Source organism: Leuciscus leuciscus (genome assembly GCF_965113295.1).
Source record: "Leuciscus leuciscus genome assembly, chromosome: 21".
In the NCBI taxonomy this organism is placed as follows: domain Eukaryota; kingdom Metazoa; phylum Chordata; class Actinopteri; order Cypriniformes; family Leuciscidae; genus Leuciscus; species Leuciscus leuciscus.
In genome coordinates, this window is record NC_138745.1 from 21464197 (window position 1) to 21487384 (window position 23188).

The 23188-nt window shown below is 38.6% G+C and overlaps 1 protein-coding gene and 1 long non-coding RNA gene across 4 annotated transcripts in view; both read right to left on the reverse strand.

The window, feature by feature from the left end:
• thrab (thyroid hormone receptor alpha b) overlaps positions 1–23188 on the reverse strand; it is a 168024-nt gene that overhangs the window by 24335 nt on the left and 120501 nt on the right. For 2 of the 3 annotated variants that reach the window (XM_082151064.1, XM_082151065.1), the window contains one exon: positions 12615–12862. In XM_082151064.1, the coding sequence (XP_082007190.1) occupies positions 12615–12670 (56 nt within the window). In that variant the 5' untranslated portion in view covers positions 12671–12862. Of the gene's footprint in view, positions 1–2155; positions 4183–12614; positions 12863–23188 lie in introns of those variants that run through there. The other variant, XM_082151066.1, reaches the window with a different exon arrangement.
• On the reverse strand, positions 4595–7232 carry LOC309484728. Its single transcript, XR_014200957.1, has 2 exons — positions 7111–7232; positions 4595–6250 (listed from the first exon to the last, which is right to left on the reverse strand). It is a non-coding gene; the product is annotated as an uncharacterized lncRNA (long non-coding RNA).

Genomic DNA, 23188 nt, shown 5'->3' on the forward strand with positions numbered 1-23188 from the left:
AATTACATAATAATAATAATAATATACGTGTATATACAGTAAAAAATGTTAGGAATGTGTACAATATTATCTGGAAAATGTTTACAGTACATATCTGTATCCTTTTTTTACCCATCATTAGTGTACTGTAAAAAAAACAACAACACAGTAACTCAATCTCATGATTACAGACCAGTCTTTAGAAAACAGAAAACGTTAATGTTAAATTTAGTTTAATTGAATTATATTTATTTATAAATTAATATTATAATAATTTGTATTTATATGCAGATTCAGTTGTTTTTTTAAAACGTTTTTCTCTGAACTTCTTTCAGAGGTTGAACTCAAACTTCTAGCATCCCCTTAAATTCCCCTGGGGGTTCCCGAACCCCAGTTCTAAGGCATTTTAAGAATCCCATTGAAACTTTGTGTTAGTGTCTCGAGTTTGCCCTTTTCTCATTTGATAGAATCTTCTAGCAATTACCAAGAGAACACAAAACAAGGTTCATGTGATGTGCTCCCTCAAGCCATCGTAATGTCACACACACAAACACAAAGAAGGCGATCTTTGTTCAAAGCCATGGGGGAAAGATTAAAAAGGGTTCAAAGTCTAATACTGGCTAGTGTGTTTTCCCCCCCGCCACACTGTTTTTGTCATTTGCTGTATTGATTCTGCTAGCTGTGGAACGTCATTTATGAATGTCATTTAATATATCTGACTGAGGTTCTGTCAGGACACTGAAGCCTCTAGACTTTGTCTCTCTCGTTCTCTCGCTCGCTTTCAGGAACGACAGAAATGTCACTATAAAGCCGCGTTGTCTTCATCACAATCGCTCTGATTTGCTGTCGTGGATGGTTTTACCAATTCAACTGTCAATCATCTGCTGTCCCCGTGGGAACCTGCCCGTCCCAAAGAAGACACAAACGTGCAAACACAAGCATTGCAGATTTCACATTTCAGACAGAGTCTTTTTTGACACGCCCCAGGTAATCAATACTGAATATCAATTCCATCGTGGCAAATGCAATGTGCAAAGATCCTGTGAGAAGATAAACAGATGGGCAGACAGAAACATAGAGAAAGATGATGCAGGAAGGGCTTTTTCCATTTTGACACTCAATATAAAAAGAAACCTCAGAGGATGCTGCCGAGTCAGAAATGGATGGGAGGGGTAAATCAAATAAAAAATAAATAAATAACAGCTAAGTTGCCACTTGCTCTCCGCAGAAACATCAATTATTCCAGATCCAAATGATACACAACTTTCCCATTAAAGGGACAGAGGACAACCGCTGTAACATCTGAGAGGACAGGCAGCAGTTTGCACAGTAATATCATAATATCAGCCAGGAATGAGTGACTATAGTTTTGCGCCCAAAGTGACGAACAGCCGGCTCATAATCGGTCTGAACTGATGCTACTAAAATGGTTTCTCATTAAATACTCGGCTGCAGCGGCATACATGATTCAGAAGTATCAGAAATAGGCATGATGCATCACAGAAGACCCCCGGAAAGAAGTTAGAGCAACATTCTCCACACAGAAGAACCTGAGGGTCCTGAAGTAGATTCCCTAGATCAGGAACAGATCGTTAAGGGTTTCCGACACTTTCTACCAATGAATTATGTGTTTTTCACTAATTTTCCAGTCACTCATACTATATTAGTAATATTAATAATACTCAAATACTACTATTACTACTAGTCTATAATAATAATAATAATAATAATAATGATGATATTAAAAATAATACTAATAATATATTACTACTACTACTAAAGTACTACTAATAGTGAAATCAGTATTGCTAATATTACAATATAACTTATATTCATATTATATACTATATAGTAATAATAATAATGATGATAAAATGATACCATTATTATTAGTCATAATACTAATAATAACAGTATAACCAGTATAGCTAATAGGATTTAGAATACATTTATTGAGATTGCACTTGTTGATGAAACATTTGAGATCTTAGCAATACTCGAAAAAAGCATTCAAAATAGAAATGTTATTAAATAAGATATACTTAATTTCCATAACTTTTCCAGATCTAGATATCACAGCTTTCTAAATTCCTTTTCCATGACCGTGGGAACCTTGTTAACACGTTACGAGAGCAGCATAGCTTGTGGAGCGATACAGGTAGGAGAAGAGTCTCACCTGATAACGCAGTGGGATTGGAGGATGTGCATGGTGAAGACGAAACGCTCCGCTGTTCTTCAGAATTATAACTCTTCACCACATCAACGGAGCGAGACGTATAAACACAACACAGTCTGACTGGATTCTTTTAGATGCCTCTCTTGCATAAGTGCACTCTCTCTCTCTCTCTCTCTCTCTCTCGCAGTCGTTTGGCAGCCCTCCCTTTGCCTGCTGTCTCTCCAACACTGAATTTTCACTGACTGTTCTTTATGAATATTTCTAAGAATCCTTCGTGAGTGATTGTCTCTCCCACTCTTAATCCCTCCCGCGGTCTGTGATTGGGTGTTGTGATCCCTCTTGCGAGCGGTAATCCGGGGTTAGGAGCGAGAGACTGTGAGATTGGGCAAGCGACGTGATAAAGCAGGAGAGATGGAGCCTGAGATATGCCAGCGCCGATAAACATGCCAACTGGTTCTGTCACATCCAGTTATTTTCAACTTTATTTACTCTGAACATCTGTGGCGTATTTATATCCAGCGAGGTTTCATTCATCCTCTACGACAAGGCAAACACAGTGCAAGCAGTGACAGTGGCTTAATTCAGGAGAATAATATAAATAAATAAAATGACGGAAGGAGTCTGGGGGAAAATGAACCTTCACATTACACTACCCAATACCCTGAAGTGAAATGTAAGTCTGAGTGCTCAAAACTCCACACTAAATTTAGAAGCACAGTGGTATACTACTTTTCAAAACTTTGAGGTCAGTAAGATTTTTTAAATATTAGAGAAATGCTACTTTAAAGAAATCTCTTACGGTCATCTAGGCTGCATTTATTTGATCAAAAATACAGTAAAAAAGTATTGTTAGACTGTGAAATATTAATACAAATTTAAAAGAATTGGTTTCTATTCCAATATATTTGAAACTGTAATTTATTCCTGTGATGGCAAAGCTGAATTTTCAGCATCATTACTCCAGTCTTGAGTGTCACATGATCTTATTATTATCAATGTAAAACAGCTGTGGTGCTTAATTAATAAATCAAACGTGGAAACTACTTGTTTACAGGATTCTGTAATGAATAGAAGAAGTTGTACTAACCTCAAACTTTCGGTAGTGTACATGTGTTTGTAAAGACACTTCGAAGAAACATTTCAAAGCCATGTCAGATAAAATAAATCCAAATTATGTTCAATTGTGGAATTAATTATTCCCAGAGCTGAAGTGCTGAAATCAAGGCATTGCTTTTTAAGAATGGTTAGCGGCGTGCGGCGTGATTTGAGTGGCAGGAAGCTGAGAGTCTTAGGATCTGTCAGGCCGCTCTGTCTTATGCTAAGAGAAGTGTTGGAGTCACTCCACCTTGCATTTCCTTCCTTCTCATTGTTTGTTTGCCGTTTCCCTCTCTCTCTCTTTCTCTCGCGCTCTCTCTCTCTCTCTCTCTCCTTTGTGGCAGCTTTATGAGAGCTTATTTTAGACCCTGTCTAAATGTGATCTGGCAGCTCCCAGCTAATATCAGAACAAAAGCCACGTGCACTGTCGCAAAGAGCAAAGAAAAGAAGCTGAAGGGATACCGATAAGTGTATGTAAATGTGCATTCACACTTTTTTTGTATTTGTCTGGGGGTAGTGAGTAGAAGAGATAAACAGTCCGCCAGCTTGAAGCTCATGTGACTCTAGCTGGAGGGATGGTGGCGCTGTTGTCTAAAGCGGTTCCTTCAATGTGTTCATGTTAGCATTTGTATTTGTGCCACACTGCACTTGAATCTCTCAGTAGATGAGAACTACAGGGTTACTAATATGAAGTTTAATAATAATTGTAATAAAAAATTAAAATAGGAGAAGGCATCCACCTGTAGATGGTGATATGGCACTATGCTGGTTTATTCAATGATTGCTAAATATGCAAAATCCAATTAAATCTTCTTTGGCCTCAAACAGTTCCACTATTAAAGTATTACAGTTCCAGTTCAAGTATTAAAGGATTAGTTCACTTCAGAATTAAAATTTCCTGAAATTTACTCATCCCCCACATCATCCAAGATATTCATGTCTTTCTTCAGTCTGTTGAATCCTGTATGAATTTCTTTTTTCTGCTGAACACAAAAGATGATATTTAGAAAAATGTCTGTAACCTAACAGTTGATGGACCCCATTGACTTCCATAGTAGGAAAAAAAAAATACTATGGAAGTCAATGGGGTCCATCAACTGTTTGGTTACCGACATTTTTCAAAATATCTTCTTTTGTGTTCAGCAGAAAAAAGAAATTCATACAGGTTTGAAACAACTTGAGGGTGAGTAAATGATGACAGAATTTTCATTTTTGGGTGAACTGTCCCTTTAAGTTGTCTGAGGAAAACATTCCAGGATTTTTCTCCATATAGTGGACTTAAACGGGAGAAATTTGTGGTTAAAAAGTATATAAATGTTTTTTTTTGTAAAAAAAAAAAAAAAAAAATGCTAGATAAGACCCTTATTCCTCGGCTGGGATTGTGTAGAGCCCTTTGAAGCTGCATTGAAACTGCAATTTGGACCTTCAACCCGTTAATATCCATTGAAGTCCACTATATGGAGAAAGATCCAATTTCTTTTCGACTGAAGAAAGACACGAATATCTTGCATGACGTGGGGGTGAGTAAATTATCGGAAATTTACATTTTGAAGTGAACTTATCCTTTAAAGTCCCCCTGTAGTCAATAATTATATCCCTTAAAACTCATCTTTGATCACCAAAATTGCATATTTCAATGTTTTTCCCTTTAAATTTTTATTTTATTTATGCCTTAAAATAGCTTGAATGTAACTCTACACCCTTGCTTCATTTTGTATATGAATATATACTATGAATATGCAAATTAGCCCCACCTCAACTCACTCACACCAGCACTGAGATCCACTAGGTCAACTTTACTGTAGTAAACGCTGCACAATGGCAAGTGGAAATACTAGTTTAATTCAGCCATATATGTTTGAACCAGAAACGGATTCAGAAGAAGAGGAAGAGTGAATTATACAGGCGCATATACAAGTTGATGTATCAGAATTGATTACGTCGGACACGTAATTAATATGATTTGATGACTACGTTATCAAACAGCTAATAATGTGTTGCTAATGTTACACAAACCATGTTCCCGTTCACCATCTCAGAGTCAGACAGCTGCCTTCTAACAATCAGCATTCTTAGAAACGCGTTGAACATCATAGAATGTCAGAAAAGCATATAGCTCATCATAACATCGTAATATACATTTACATAATTCACCCGCTATATTGCTAAATGCACATGATTTTTCATATCAACAGAAAAATATACCGGGATAACCCGCCTTCTCTTGAGACTCTCAGCGATTTCAAACAGCATTTTTGAGACTGTCTTTGGTTCACTGCAGTTTTAAGGAGAAAATACTTATGAATTTGCACATGGTTTGTCTTAAAGCATATTAAAAACACCACATATACATATAAACAACATTAAAAACTTGATTTTGAAACTTTAAGGCCTGTTCACACTAAGTACGATAACTACAGTATAAGCTTAACAATAAAGATACAGATTTAAAAATCATAGCCTATATCAAATATAAAAGAAAAGAATGTAGCCCACACCACAACTAGAACAATTATGCCACAGATAAACAATATCGTTGGAATCACTTTCAGAATGAATTTTTCCAGCTGATGAATGATAAAAACATTGACAGCCAATCAGAATCCATCCTGCTTTAAAGAGCTCGAGCATTTAAAGTGGCAGAAGTCAAAACTGCAGTGCGCGCTTAGATTAAACAGAACGATTATTTTGCAAGTCACTGATTACTATAACCAAACTAATTTCCCCATTTAAAAAATTTAGCAATACAAGGTAATAAAATATAAAAGAAAAATAATGTCAGACCATTTAGTCCAAAGTAGATGTGGGCCAAAATCTTATTTCACTTAATTTTATTTCATTATTTTACCTTTGTAATTAAAAATAAGAACAAAGATGCACATTACAAATAATAAGACAAATACAACGTTAGCTAAAATGTAAGCAGTTTATTTCACTTATATCTTGAGTAGGTCTATTTAACAGTAGCAAGCTTTCCAGTAAGAAAAAAAACAAAACAAACTAATGTTAAAATAAAACACAACATATATTTTAGGGGTGCGCCAAAATATGGATATGGCGATATCTCGCGATATTTTCTCCCACGATCGATTCTCGATGCGCTCTTGCCAAGTATCGATCTTAAAAGCCGTTAGGGCGGGCGTACACGGTGCGAGTTCGGACACTCGGGAGGTCGTGAGATGTTGCACACGTTGCGAGTCAGTTTAACTGCTAATCGCGTCAAAGCAGCTGGTACACGGCACGACTGTCCTGCACGAATTTTATCCCGAGCCGGCAGCAATCACGTGGGCTTTCGCGCTAAACACAGAGACCGTCATGTTGCGAATGGGAGAGAGAGAGAGAGAGAAAAGTGTGTGTGTGTTTGTGTGTGACAGTGACTGTGTATGCGCACACTGTATGGTTGCTGCCACTGAGGTATACTGTAGCCCCATCGACGTGGTTGTGTATGATTTGGCAATAGGGGACAGCTGGTGAAAAAACATGTTTAAAAATTATCGGGAGGTCGGGAGGTGCTCGTAACGTGCTCGGCTTGGCTTGTAATTCCTCTCACACGCTGCGAACCGCAACCATGCGAGCTTCACCAATTCCACTCGATTTCTCCCAAGTGAAAAAAAATCATCTGCAGCAAAACAAAAATAGTGTCTGTGACTTTTGTTGCAACTGATAAGACACAAGTTGTTTTTGTTATTGTGTTTCATCCAAAAAAATAAATGGAGATTCATTTTCCTAATTAAAATTTATTTTAATTTTTTTGTTGTGAGTTATTACTGATAATATATCGATTATCGCAGTATCGCCATATCGTGATATTATCGGTATCGTGAACAATGTATCGTGTATCGTATCGTATCGTGAAGTACCCAGTGATTCCCAGCCTTAATATATTTATGAATTAATTATACATTGATTCTTATTAAAGCTACTGAAGTTATTCAGTCAAGAGCAGGAATAGATTTTCTCCTTGTCTCTTGTTGTTTTATTTTACATCAATGACACAAGCGGCAGAAGGTTTTTTAGGCTGCCGTCACTTTAAGACCGAATGCATGGATCCAGGGCCTAAAATTAACACTCACCAAGCGCTAAATGCGAGTAAAGATGTCAGGACTCTGGTTTGATCATCAGCCTTTCTGTTGTGTTTGTTTTTTGTCTTAGTTGTCAGGTTCTTTCACTGCCATCACAGCTGCACCTCATTCTAATTATTGCTCAGCGCTCTCCTTACACACACCTGTCTCCCATTTTGCATTGATTTTCTCCACTACTTATGCTTCTCTCTTTCTTTGCTTCTCTTTCAGTGTGTCTTGGTCACCGTCCGTTTCACTACTGTCCAAAAAACTCGTTCTAGTCGTGCCTAGCTTACATGCCTTGTCTGTTTCACGAGTTCACACTTACATATAATTAGAGGGGGTAAAGTTTAATGCGTATTTGGCGTGCTGTCCGGGGGGAGGGCTCCGAGCTCGGCCGGAACCCAGAACCCCCCGTATGTAATGGCGCTTTTCCACTGCATGGTACGGTACGGCACGCTTTGGCGAGTTTCCACTGCATGGTACGGTACGGCTCGGTTCAGTACGGCTCACTTATGACGTATTTCCACTGCATGGTACGGTACGGTACGGCTCGCTTCGGCTCGCTTTAAATGGTACCACCTCTGTTGAGGTTCCAAGCGTACCGTACCGATACTAAAATGTGACGTGAAAACACTGCAGATCACTGATTGGTCAGACAGAATCATCACTACCAGCGTCATTGTATTTACAACACGAGACACTAAACCCGCTAGATTTAAATAGCCAGTAGATAATAGCCAACACTGTAGCGCCTGTTTTAAAAGTATTTGCTTAAAAAAAAAAAAGAGTATAAACTTAAAAAAAAAGAAATGGCTGAATCGTGGTCAGTGGACGAGGTGCAGACGTTCCTCTTGTTGGTTGCCGAGGAGCGGATGGGGAAACACGGAATGAAAAATTCACATTTAATATGATGATGTCATGGCAGTAGAGACGGCAACTATAACGATCAGTCCCACCCACTTTGAAGCGGTACTAACTGCAGTGGAAAAGCATCCGAGCTAAAACGAACCGAACCGTGCCGTACCGAGTTGAGTCGTACCACGCAGTGGAAAAACGAAGCGAGCCGAACCGTACCGAGCCGAACCGAGCAGTACCATGCAGTGGAAAAGCGCCATAAGTGGTTAGTTCGCCTATGCCACGGACCGGCTCTGCTGACCACTGTGGAACACTGACTGAAACAGGCATGTGGAGTTTGTATAAACACAAAAGAGCAATGAGAACATGCCTGGTTCTTCTCCATACATCTCAAATTTAAAATCATCCCAGACGGCAGTGAAACGCCCAGATACACTTAATTTAACACAAACTAAACAATATGGATGAAGATAGTTCAGAATAAAACTTGGCTGTATTAGTGCCAACAAACATCAAATATAACCTAAATAAAGTGATTCTGTTTGGAAAATACTCTAATTAGTAATATGAGTTTACATGATATCAAGTTAAGACATTGACTCAACCAATGGCATGAGCTTGGGGAGGAGCCAGAGGAGTGTTTGAAGCCAGTTCTCACGCACTTTTTTTGCGATTTGCTGCTAATGGTGCAGAAATGACACAATTAACATTTAAAATATAGAGTAAACAAGAAAAGAAACAGCTGAACCACTACGGACATAAGGTTTGGGAGGGTGATTGGGAGGCTGTTAGCAGAGGTGGCAAGGAAGCAGGAGAGCAAGTAATGAAAGTTGGAGAAATCAGCTCTATTAAGATGAACAGAGCCATGTGATTGCTGCTCCTGCTCTTTGATTTAACCCAGAATGCTGTGCTCCGTGATCAGCTAATCTACTTAAAGATGGCCTCGGTGTGATTAAACTGAAGGGCCCTCGTTTAATCGCTTATTGAGTGAACATACTGGGAATCTGACCCCACATTCCTGGGGTCCTGCATATTATATGCGCATACACACACACACACACACACACACACACACACACGTAACACGGGTCTGCAGCTAACGTCCTGTTGGAGTAATGATGTATGGCCTTGTAAAGAAGCTCCTGTGTTCCTGACGATGCTTCTGTGTAATTAAATGCGAGAACTAATGATTGCGTTGAAAACGCTTGAGGAGGCTGGAACTTTTTCACCTGCTCTCAAGCCTCATAGATTTAATGACAATTAATCTTGAATAACATTTATAGGCTAATTAGAGGATAATTCATTAAGCTGGATGCAAACGGATAAAAAGTAAACTTCAATTATCAATTGAGCTTTTAATAACAGTAAAATTGTACAGTTACTATTTTTTTATGTTTTTGAAAGAAGCATCTTAAGCTAATCAAGCCTGCATTGATAAAAAATATAGAAAAACTGTAATATTGTAAAATATTATTACAATTTAAAATAATGGTCTTCTACTTTAATATACTTTAAAATATTATTTATTTCTGTGACGCAAAGCTGAATTTTCATCAGAAATGACTCGTCTTCAGTGTCAAATTGTACACACATATATATATATTCATTTTTAGTTACAGTAATTTAGTTGTTTCTGTCTTTTTTTTTTGTTCATTTTTAGTTTTAGCAAGTTTAGTACTTCAATGCAACATTTCTAAATTGCGTTTTAAGTTTTTTCAATTTTAAGATTTAGATTTATATCTAATTCATGTTAGTTTGGTGGTACTATAACAGAAAAAGCTGAAGCTACACAGATTAGTCAACCTCACTAATCATCGACCTCTCTAATTAGCCAATTAGTTGACCACTGTGACACAGTAACAACACACCTCTCCTCAACAAATCATGAGGTATCTGTGGTCAGTGAACTGGAAAAGCAACAAGAGATCTGCTAAATATAGAAATCGCCCAAGGACAGATTACACATTAGACATCCACACACATACACTGAGAAGGAAGACTTGATGTGTTTTGCTAACTGAAAGAAACATTGCTGTTGGCTCTAAAGCTAACACTTTTTTAGAACGTGAGGGGGCAGTCTGTGCCGTCCTGCTGAACCAAAAGCCTACACGGCAGTGTGTGTGTGAATGTTTGCGTGTAAGGTTTGAGTGTGTGCTGACTTTGGACAGTAACGGGCATTCTCTAAGGCTTTAGTTAACTTTCCTGCCGGCTCCAGGCCTTATATAAAATGTGTGTGAGAGTAGATGTTGAGGTAAAGGCTATTCTCTTAGCGCCTGCCTTTAGACTCAAAAGCACGGCGTAGAGCCAGCACCACACTCTCTGTGAGATGTACACACACAAATGGAGCCAGTTACCAGGAAAACTGAATTATGTAGGAGAGTGTGTGCATTGACCAGAAAATTTTAGTTTCCCGAAGCGTCAATACGTGAAACAAAATTTGATAACCACACACAAGAGAAGCAAGGAGCATGGGTAACTTTACAGCCCAGACATACAGCCCGATTTTGGCACAAACTGTTTGACGCAGGGTGTCGTGGTGAATCATAAATGACAATGGGCGTCGAGAAGCAAGAATCAATCGTTGTATCTCATATAGGGATCTCCCAGTCACGTGACCCCTAGCCGCGTGTCAGCCATTTTGACGGAATACTATTGCACAAGCGCACATACATGAGAATGCGGATTATCACGTTTTATGGCTGCGAATTGATTAAAATAATGAATAATGGTCACTGTATAATTATCTGGAGCCTGCTGAAATGTTCCTATAAATATATTTTCTTTCCAACTGTGCAATCTTAATAATAAATAGGCTAAATATATTTATCCACTAAGCTGCAGCAGTCCTGTGCTCGTCTTCCCATTAAGTTTTTTTTCTCTTTCTGACATTTCATACCTGTTGTTACATTTTTATTTATTAAATTGACTATAAAAAATATTGCTTGTGTGTGCTGGTGTTCATTCCAGTCTTTTAAAATAGTTGAATGAATGAATGCTCGCGAGGTGCCTGTAACGATTTTAAATAGGCTAACGTTAGGCTGATGTTATTCATTTGTTCTCACACACTTCAGCGTCGCGGTCACTGGCCACTATCTATTATTAGCGCAGCGGCCGTCAGCTAACTCTTCACGTCATGTCATCATAAAAAGAAATATACAAGAGGAATATAAAATAATTAGGAATCATAGATCCATATGAAGCACCACGAGTTCTTTTTACAGGCATTAAATGTGTAGAAAAACTTCCTGACATTGAGTTCGGTGACATTTACAGCTACCTTATTCACTTCCCATCACGCTACACCGGAGCTTCATTAAAAGCATACAAAAGCTTAGCAGGCTATCGGTATCACGAGTCCGGATGGGTCAGCAACTCTTTGATTTGGATGCCAGCGGGGAAGGATTTTTCAATCATCACCGCAAAGGTTGGTAAATAGATGAATATTTCGCGACGAGCTGTATTATCACCAGCGGTTTAGCATTTTCTATTCCGTCAAGATGGCTGCTCCAAATGCGGGACGTCCCTATAGCGTGTCATAGTGGAGGACAAACGACGCCACGTCTGCGACGCTTCACGAAGTCAGTCGCTAGCTCCGCCTTCTCGATGCAACTTCTCGATGTTTACATGCAACCAAATAATCCGTTAGTAATCAGACTGATGCCTCAATCGGACTGAAAAGCCTTCATGTAAACACCTCAATCAATCCGATTGAGCTTGATCCGAATGAAAATTTCGATCCGATTGAAAGGGGTGGTTTATTCCTTTTCTAATCCGATCGAGAGAACATGTAAACACTTGATCGGATTGAAAACCGAAACTGAAAGGACTGCGCATGTGCAATGACATTGAAATAGCGTAATGACGTATGACACGCTGAACGAGCTGTTCGTCCTGCTGAATAAAGTTTCCTTTCACTCAGTGTTTGTGAAGTGGAGCAGGACAACGTCCCACCAGTCCTTGTTTCAGACTCATCCACAGACGACGGGGTGCGGGGAGGAGCATTTTCACTACGTGATAAATATAAGTAGCACGGTACAACGGCTAATATTCTCATTGTCTCCAAATTATGATCAGAAATGGATAAATATTAAGTCTACTGTTTAAAACAAATAAAGAACCAATGTAGGAGAATGGTAATTATGCGCAAACACCGGGAAACTCTGTGCAGTGTGTGCATGTCAAAAAATCTATTCCAATTTGAAGCTTGTGACATATAAACGTGCACATTAACCCAATCGTTTAGCGTTCATGTAAACACTAAGTTCGGATTCATCAATCGGAATGAATTCAGTCCGATTGAAACAAAATTTGTGCATGTAAACATAGCCAGTGACTATCGTAACAGACAAAAATATTGTATAGTCTGAACCTGGCATTATGACTAACATCATAGCTTGATTAATGACTCTGCAATCTGTTATGAGATCAGTTCTTAAGAGGCTCACCGTTTCTCTTCTCCCTCTGATTGGTTTGGGTCTTGCTCCTTGGGCATGTGTTCCATTCACCTTATTTCCATCCAGCGGCCAATCATGTGAGACTGAGGCGGGCCCCACCCTCGAATGCACGCCTGTCATTCGCGGGTTGTGATGAGTCAGACAGTCATCGGACGGCTTTGGAGCGAAGCTCGCAAACCAAGCCCGCCTCACTCTCCAGCCCAGATGCCCAGTGGTAATGCAGCAATATATAATGAGGTCTGCGAAAAAAAGACAGAATCAAAAGTTAGCATGTGCGCTAATCAATCCAGAGCACTCAATAACAAACTTAAGGAGATCCGTAAACAAGAATGGACAAATTATTTTTCAATGATTTAAAAAAAGTGTTTGCTCGTAAAAGTTTTGCATTCCCCCGAGAAACTTTTGGTTTGCTCACAAAACGTTAGCATTTTATTGTGAGCGAAGGCAACATTTCTCAAGGTAAAGCGAGTGTTTTGTGAGCAAACTCAGGGGGACGCAAAAATTTACAAGCAAACAGAAAGTTCTTGTGGAAAGCAAAACTTTTGCGTGATAACGCAAAACCACTGAAAGCTTCTCTGGGGAACTCACTGGGAAAACACTATTGTTTCCATCCCCATGTACACTTAGGTGCTCTGTACAAACTAACATGTACAAGCAAAGGTAAGGTTTTATTTGTGGTTTGTGATTAGATTTTTTGTTTCTATTGTATTCTTTTATTGCTAGTTTTTAGTTTCAGATATGTGTGCATCCCTCTTCTTTTAGTTGTCTGTCCCATGTGACATGCTTCCCATGAGCTTTCATGAGTATAACCGGCTCACTGGAGAAAAAACAAGCACTCTTTCCAGGAAACAACTCCGATTAGGTAAGCCTAAAGCCCAAAACCCAGGAGGTCACGTGCAACACTAGGCTGCTGCTCTTTCACTTCTTTGGCAGCAACAATGTGTCTCAAAACCAGTGTAAATCGCAAGGCCTCGACTAATCTGGATTAGGAGGAGGGATACTGAGAAAATGATCCACAAGCCACGATATTGTGATGAGCTTCTCAAAGTGTGGTGCGCAGATGAATCACTGAATTTCGCACGTACGATCAAACCGGTGTGATCAGTCTTGGCTGGTCCCTGGAGTGTACGATCACACAGGTGTGAGTAGAGCGGTCAGTGCATCACGTGATCACCAGCTGCTAAATTCAAAATGTACTTTCGCAGTTGACTGCTGGCGCTGAGCCAGAGACGGACACGCTCAGCACTGTCATACATCACTATTCAGTGTTTTCAACCACATAATGTTTATTTTAGGATTCAGACATTTAAATTAACATAAGTACTAAAAAAAACAATACATTTAGAGTTTGTAAAATACACACTGCTGTCTATGGATGCGGCAATAATAATCCTTTCCATTATAATTAGACAACACGTTTTAATCAAATCAGATACACATTGTGTAAGTAACTTTAAAGTTTACTCTATTCTTCTCCCAGTTCACTGGCCACTTACTTTCATGTATTTCGGGAGAAGTGGATGAATTCACGTGTTGTAAATCCAACAGATCCGATTCTTTGAACTGCGTCTGCGGCAAAAACCAACATGGCGGCGCCCATTGCGCATATAACTCAACTAATGAGATCGTTATAAAGGTGTTGAAAAATAAAATAAAAACACTTCCACTTGCACATATTTGACAATCGGAATATCAGGTATTTCATGCTATAGCTAACGAGTATTTTGAATAAAAAAATAAATAAAATGAGATTCAACGCTATTGTGGCTGCGGTGTGTCACGTGACAAGCAATAACATGTCACCATGGAAACAATAAAGTGATAAATTCTAAATAACGGTCACCTTGAAAAACTCATGGGGGTCAGCCAGAATATTTTAAATGTACGTGTAAAAAGGCTAAATATGAATACACAGCCTGTGTTATTAATTATACAGTACTTTTTTTACTTAATATTTTAAGCACAGAAAAATTTTATTTAACTTTTAAGTACAATACATTTTCATAATACAATCTTTAAGTAGGCTACAGTTTTTATTTCACTTTTAGGTGCAATACATTTTAATTTAATCATTATTTAAGTTTTTTATTTACCTGTATGTAAGCAGCACAGTGCAGTGTTGATATTCAAATGGTGTTTTTACAATGTTTAAAGTGCCTGGCAATAATAAATATTCTTATTAGAAATAAATCTGCCTCATTTTTTAGCTGTGCATAACTGTAGCTGAATAGTTAGGCCTACTATGCTACTGTATTTCATATTGGTTATTATGGTGGTACTTGGACAGCCACATATTTTCTGAGGTGGTACTTGGTGTAAAAAGTTTGAGAACCACTTTTAACTGGTCAGTTCTCCTGAAAAAGAAAAAAAGTCAGTCTTTAAAGTCTTGCAGTCTTTAACCTGTGTATTTAGGCTTTATTGTGAATGCAAACACTACTTTACTCAAATAGACACTCAAATCTAAACAACCGATTAGAAAAAGGATGCCTACATGTACGAGCAAATTAAGGATTTAGTCAGTACCCAAATTTAGTCTCTGTTTTGTTGTTGTCACAGGTCAATATGGTCAGACTACAAGTCATAGCAGAAACACTGTCCAAAAAAGCCACTGATCCAGGTTGCTTCGAAAAGTAAAAAGTACTTCAAATCTAATTTACAATAGCACTATAAACAGCAATACCAAGAGTGTTAACCTTTGTTTGCTGCTGCAAACTCAGCAGCAAAGCCTTTGCAGGCCAAAAAGTGTTTTGCCCTTTAACAAAGCACTTTACAAGCTTAATTTACCCATTGTGTGCCTTATAAAACGAAAACTGAACATTTAGCCCACTTTTTGAAAATACAGAGATCGACATCAGTCATCTGAAATCGCCATTCAGTCTAAAATAATTTTTTGTCCATATCGCCCAGCCCAAAGTCTTTCTACCAGTAAAGTTGTCTGGCCTCCTCTACAAAGTCTTCAGTGAAAACTGATATATCGAGGCAAATTCACAAAGCGTTCTGCTGACAGATGTGCATGTGTAAGTGTATATCAATGTTTCTTTGGTATCTATTATGCTCACAGTTACTAAGCGAACTCCCCAAACACAAACCGACGTGGTACATGCCGTTCAGGCCCTCTGAATCGCTCTATGAATGGGTGGCTCTGGACCAGAGAGGGGAAATAGATCGTTTTCTTGTGTGTGAAAAGAAAAGGATCCGGTGGCTTAAGCTCAAAGCTTGAGAAAGCATGATCACAGAGCCGAGAGGTGCGAGACTCCATGATACTGATACGGTGTTGATACGCTTACATACCGCCGCATCTGACCAGCCTATATTCTAACTGCAGAAGTGCTTGGCGATTCAAGCGCATGGCTAGTATGTGATGCAACCCTTTGACAATGAAGCCAAGAGGACATTTGTTCTGCATTAGTTAATGCTCAGCTGGCCTATCATCTTTCATCGAGCTAGCCTGTTCGCATATTCGCCAGCCTAACACCGTGTCCTAACCAGACGCGATGCGATAAGATTCCAGCGACAAATAATTTGTCTGTCCACACTAGACGCGACGCGACTGCGAGATGCGTAAAAAAAAAAAATCCAAACCCACAGCCAATCAGAACAGCGTGTAGGCGGAGTCTCGCAGCAAGTGCACAGCACCAGAGAGTAATCTTGACGGCACTCGCAAGAAAATGGATAAGTAGGCTAAATCAAATTCACAAATATTACACCATTTAAACATTATTAAAAATACATAGGCTACTGAGTTATTAAAACAATCTTTGTCAAAGAATACACTTGTTTGTTCACAGTTTGAACGTTCTTGTTTCCATTTGTTTAATCAAGATCTGAGGTGAATTATCCATTGTTGCTTTTACAGCTACAAAGCTGGGGGCACTAAATGATATTCAAAGACACATTGCATGCTTTTAACATTGAATAAAGCACATAAACAGTACCTGAGAATGAGATTATCATTGCCACATTTTGTGTTTGTTGTTTCAGGTGCGACATCGCAGAAAAATAGAAACAGAGACAAAAACTCTGATTAACATGGAAAAGATACCTTTTATTGCACATCACGTCACGTGTAGTTAGGACACGGTGTAACGGGCCTATTCATCAGCCTGTCCAGATGATGTGTGTGTTCACCTCTATTGTGCATAGAGCTAAATGTGTGTGTAAATGTCTTTAAGCTGCTTATTACCAAAACAACGGTGACGCTCAGTGGGATTTCTGCAACTAATCACAAAAAATTTGTCTCCAATGGTTAACACAAAGGATTCAAGAGGATTATGAGTTATGAGAGAGAAGCTGCTCATACGGTACTTTTAATGGTGACTCGTGATTGGTGGATGGCTCTTGAAGGGATTAGTTCAACCAAAATTAAAAAGATCTTCTTCTTTTTCTTTTTTTTACCCTCATTTCATTTCAAACCTATATTACTTTTTTCATGTGTGGAGCAGACAATTAAATGTTTTGAAGAATGGTCAAGCTGCTCTCTTCTATACAATAAAAATGAATGGGGGCTGTGGCTGTCAAGCTCTAAAAAAGGCATAAAAACATTAAAGTAGTCCTTAATGCACTATTTTTTCTAGTCTTCAAAAGACATACAATCGCTTTGTGTGAGGAACAAAGCAAAATTTAAGTTTTTATTCAACTTGCTTTGAATGGTAAGTTATTTGAGCAAAGTAAAAATAAAAACAAAACAAAAAACAGTAATTTGTTTTGGAATTTTTATGCAGGTGGTAGGAGAAAAACATTCTGGATTTATACTGCAATAAAATCCCCAAATAGCCCTTGTAAATGTTGAAAATACCTTGCATCCCCATAAGAAACAATTACCATCCAAATATAGGGCTTTTGAAAAAGAGCAGCTTGGACATTTTGCTAATGTTCTTTTAGTCAAAAGGTTATTCAAGATACATGAGTAAATGATCACTATATTTGAATCTTAGGTCAACTATATAGCCCTTCAAGTCCCACATTTCATCTTCATCACAAGGCTAAAACGTACACACAGCATTCTCGTCTCTGCTGTAGGAGGTCCACCTCTCCCTCCTGTTCCGTCAAGGTCAAAGTCATAAAGCCCCATACAATCAAACATACGGGATCTATAAATGTAGTTTTACAAGCCAGAGTTCCTGTTAAACATGCAACTAGCTGAGAACAGAGGCGGGAGGGACACCAGGATAAACAGAAAGAGAGGAAGAACACAGCAGATTAAGTTTAATTCAGCATAGGGACATAAACAAGGAAAAAAAGAGAGGTGGTGTTTGTTAATGATGACTGTTTGTTTTGGTGTGTGTGTGTGTGTGTGTGTGTGTGTGTGTGTGTGTGTGTGTGTGTGTGTGTGTGTGTGTGTGTGTGTGTGTGTGTGTGTGTGTGTGTGTGTGTGTGTGTGTGTGTGTGTGTGTGTGTGTGTGTGTGTGTGTGTGTGTGTGTGTGTGTGTGTGTGTGCGTGCGTGCGTCGTAAAAAGTGCAAAGGAAGCCAAAACTGCACAAAGGCCACATAAATTTTAAAGTGGAGCATTGCAGGTATCTTTGACACTGCACCTGTGTACGTAAGACAAATGTGTGCAAGAGTGTATATGTTGTGTGTGTGAAGGAGCAATGCTTGACATATATGTTGACAAAGTGCATACATTGGATATAAAAACTGCAGCAGGTGCAGCTGAGTAAGATTTTCGGACTCATTTTTCTTGCTGTAAGTTTGTCGCTGTGTTCTGCATTCTCAACCGCAGCACTAAAACTTTTTAATTGGCAAGAAGAAAGTGGACTCCGTTTCTCCCTCTTCCTCTGTTTTCCTACTTTCTTCTTGCCCTTAATTGAACGCTTTAAAATGCTGGTTTCAAAGCAGCATGAAAAAGAATAATTAGTTAGTATGTTGCAGACTGAAACGATCTCTACTAATTAACCAATCTCTATCTCTTCTTACCCTGAAGAGGTCAAACATTTTTACAACATACAAATGTACAATTAAATTACACAATAAGTGTGTGGGGGGGGGGGGGGGGGGGAGGTTTGTTAAAAGATAGGCATTCTTATCTGTTGGGGTTTGACAGGTTGGTCAGTGTACTTATGAACAGCTAGTGACAGAGCACTGATGATCCAGGAGATAAAGATTCCGGACTGTGATCTGATATGATCTCGGTGAAGGCCATGGGTTGCAAATGCCATTACGCTATTCAGGGTTCACCATAATGAATGTTTCACTAAGACAACAACGCAAGAAGAGATCCTTCAACTCACGACTCAGAGACCAAACCAACTCACCGTCTTTGAAAAAATAACATTTTCTGTCAGAGGAATTGAAAAATTCTACTTTGGTTGATTGCAAATCTCAGCCTAACTAAAAAATCGAATGCTCCGATCAATAGCACACTTCTTGTGAAGATAAAAATTAGGCAACACAATCCTTGTGACTGTCGCAAAGGCATTGAGACTGATAAAGATAAACTTACACAATTATTTCACTGAGGTAAAAAAAACTAAACAAAAAAAACACTCACCAAAGCCCCTTTTTGCTTTCATTTGATGCTTGGTGAGTGTTAATTTTGGACCCTGCCTCACTCACCCTCCTTCCCAGCGTTTGCTGTATACATTAGGTGGAGTGGGCTGATAAAGTTTCCTGATGGATGACTGGTTATACAGCCTCCGTAAGTCACCACACGCCTGATTACTGACTCTGGGTAGTTGACCTTTTTTGCAGTTGTTACTGTTACGTGTCAGGTTTACAAAGAGTGGATGAGAAATGGTTTAGAAATGGACAGAAAGAGAGAGGATGAAAGAAAAGACAAAAGTGGTCAACCAGTATAGATCTTTAAGTGGGCAAGGTGGATATATGAAATGAAACAGACGAAATTGAAATACACACCAAATTGCCAAAAAAATACATATAAAAATTATAATAAAATGTTTTAATATATATTATTGCTTTCTTAAGGATGATGTAACACTGAAGACCGGAGTAATATCAGCAGAAAAGGAAGCATTAAAGAGAAAAAAAAAAGCATTAACAAATAATTTCATACTATATTGTACATTGTTTACATATGATACACACACACACACACACACACACAATATATATATATATATATATATATATATATATATATATATATATATATATATATATATATATATATATAAAAAATTATGACATTACTTAAAATTCACACAAAATATATGTAAACAGAACTAATTTATTTTACTTGACAATAATCTCAAAAAGTCAAATGGGATCATGTAGTCTAAATTGCTCATCTCAGCCTGTAGAATGGGTCATGATAGACAGGGAGGAGCTTCTTTTGGCAGACATAGCCCTTTCTATCCAACACTTTGCTTTTACAACATTAATCACCTCAGACTTTTATTGCATTTGAGTAAATCACCATCTTATCTGAGGAGAAATTTTGCTCGTGTCTGTTTAGCATCTTCTCCAGTTCAAGAATAGGGAAAATTAATGGGGTGGATCTGCTCATATACAAGATTGAGAGTTCGCAGCGAGACTATGGTTATCTTAAGGCCAGTCTGCCCATGAAAAAGCTGGATGCAGAGTACAGACTGCTCTGACAAAGTCACTTCCCTAAGGCACAAACGGATGTTTAGGGGGAAACAAAAAGGGGAAAGGAAGGGCATTGTGGGAAACTGAACACCCACCACCACACACAAACACTCCCCTTCAAAGAGCACATGGCCTCCTCCCTCATTCCACTCCACCAAGCCTTTGGCAAAGACAGGTCAAGATGCTGCCAAGAATGTGATTGTATTTGAAAAACAAATTAGAGGCTTTTCCCCTCTATCTCGCCATTTATAAGGTGGATCAATCAAAAAACAAAACTTTGACATTCACAAAAGATGGTTAAAAGGAAGATTCTCCGACTTGCGCTCTCTGTGGATTTGCCGGCTTTTGTGCATGGCTAAATCACGCTCTATTAATCTTTCACAAGGCCAGTCAGTCAGGCATAACAAAAACCTGAGATTTACTTTAAGACAGATGCTTCAGCATTTACTTTTCATTACAGCACACCAAAAGGAATTGCTTGAGTCTAGCAACTTATCAAGTGATCTCACTGCAGTCAGATGCGTGCTCAATGTCAGGGAGGAGGCTGTGAACTTCCCCTCAGATCATGGCAGATGGCGCACTGCTCTTTCTCTGACGCAACATAAAGCTCTGCATCTAATGACCTACTTTTTTAGGGCTGTCAAAGTTAAACACGTGTGATTAATTCAATGTTTAAAAACGTATTCAATTTGACACAATAACTGCTTCATTCTGTGTGATTTCTAAAACATTGGAACGTTCAGAGCTGATTTCAAGTGATTGGAGTCCCATCAAGTGTCTCACACATACAATGTCATTAGTGGAACAATTGTTGATCGGTAAATGGGAAAAAGATGTTTATCAAAAGTAAATCCATTTGCAGTTTTTATGGTGAAATTTAAAGAATTGTGATGTAGGACATTATTTAGTTTTACCTGGTGAATTTCTGAATTTCAAATACTCTGGACACTTTTCTCAATATAATGAAATTGAATGAGGACTCAATTGAGGCCCCAAAATTACAACAACAACAAGAAAAACCACCATAAAAGTGATTATCGATTATTATTGCATACCTGTCCATTAGGGCCAGATTTACTACAGCTTGCGCCAGGGCAAACTCTATTTTGGTGTTAAAAAACAACTGTCAGGATTTACTCACAGTGAAAAATTAGCGTTTAAAAGGCGTGGATAGTTATTTTTGCGGCTGACCTTATTGCATAAGCATTTATTGGAGTTTCCCTTTCAGACGCAAAATTTATGGGAGGAGAGCGCTTCATGCAAGTTTTGCGTTAATCAATTTACTGGTATTTGCATCATTATTAACCGCCCCAAAAACGCATGCCTTAACCCATTTTACGCCTATTTTAATAGATCCCAACGCACCTGATTATCATCGGCTCTGCATGTTTGTGACCCTACACGAATGTCCGCTGGTCATTATGGAAATTATCTGACTGTGTTCTTTAATGTGCACATTCTCAGTATATCACCCGCAGAAATGTTCAATCCCATCTGCGCTTTTATGGGATTGCTCTCACACACTAATTTGCCCAGCTTAGTAAATCTGGCCCTATGTCAATATTCATTGAAAATCTTCTTCTGAAAACTATCTTTGGCATGTTCAATATTAGTAATATCCGAAACATGAATTTAAATCATCCAATGAATTGGTTGATCCAGTTCACAAAACTGATCTGAATGATTCATTCACAAAATCAAGTTCTCAGGGAATCAATGATCTGGTCACAGCAGTTTGGGTATATTCCTTACACAATCTCAAATGTATAACCTTAAAAAAAAAACTTGGAATATAGCACATAAATCATTTGGATTATTCTATGGTGCTTTTATGCTTTAAATAATAGATAGGCTAAATAAATAAAATAATGACATGAAGGGGAGTACATTTTTGGGTAAACTATCCCTTTAGATTAAATGAAGGGACTCAATCTTCATACATGCAAGTTTAATAACAAAGTGTTAGGTTTATTTCATTATGGAAATATTAAAGATTTGCCTTTCCTTTTTATTTTGTCTGTGCATTTACTGTAGATAACAAAATTCTATCGTTTTGTGTAAGTGGGATGAGTGATGAGTGTCACACAAATTGCCTTATCTAATAAATTACACATAGACCTGTTAGTTTTAGTGCATTACTATAAAAAATGATGACATTGTGATATTTGAACCAACTGACAGCCCTGCTATGTATACACATAATTAGCATGTCTTTAAGAGGGAGAAACACCTAGAGAGAGAAATAGATCACAGCCAGATATCAGAGAGGCGGGTGAGGTCAAAGGTCAACACTGTGTTTGGACAGGAGCCCAGTTAAAGATCTACCTTTCCTCTACACAAACTTTACCTGTTTGTGTGCAGTGCGTGCACGTCACGATGGTCTGTGCCCAGGGCAGCGGTACAGAACTGAGATATCGCATGATAAAACTGCCGTCCGTAGAGCGTGAGATATCAGAACAAACTAGCACACTTCCGAGCAAACACAGCAGGCGAGGCTTGGCACTCAATCAGGTAAACAGGTACAGTATTTTTATGAATGGAGAGGAAGTCAGGTCGAGTAGAAACAAAGGGAATTCCGACGCTTGTGTGTGTGTGTGTGTGTACTGGCAGAGGCTGGGACAACCCTGTGGCTCAGTGACACCCAGTAGGTTATGCTGGGAATTAAAGCAGATTGAGAGGTGTGGTATTTTGGCCCTGGGATCTGTACACTCTCTGCTAGTACATTCACTGCTCTCGGTCATCTCAGCTGCATGCCTTGCCTTCACTCCTCTATCACCAGCACTCTTTCACACTCTATTTCTTTCCCTCACAGTTACTCAGAATCTGGACACATCCACAATAGCAGAGCAGGAAAAACCAGACATGACAGCAGGTCTTACTGACTTCAAAACTCCTGAGGGCTGTTTTTGTAAAGGAACCATTCACCCTAAAGTTGTGTCAGCGCTCACTCATCCCCATGTTGTTTCAACCTCTTATTACTTTCTTTCCACCATAAAAAAAAAGACAATGATTAATGTTT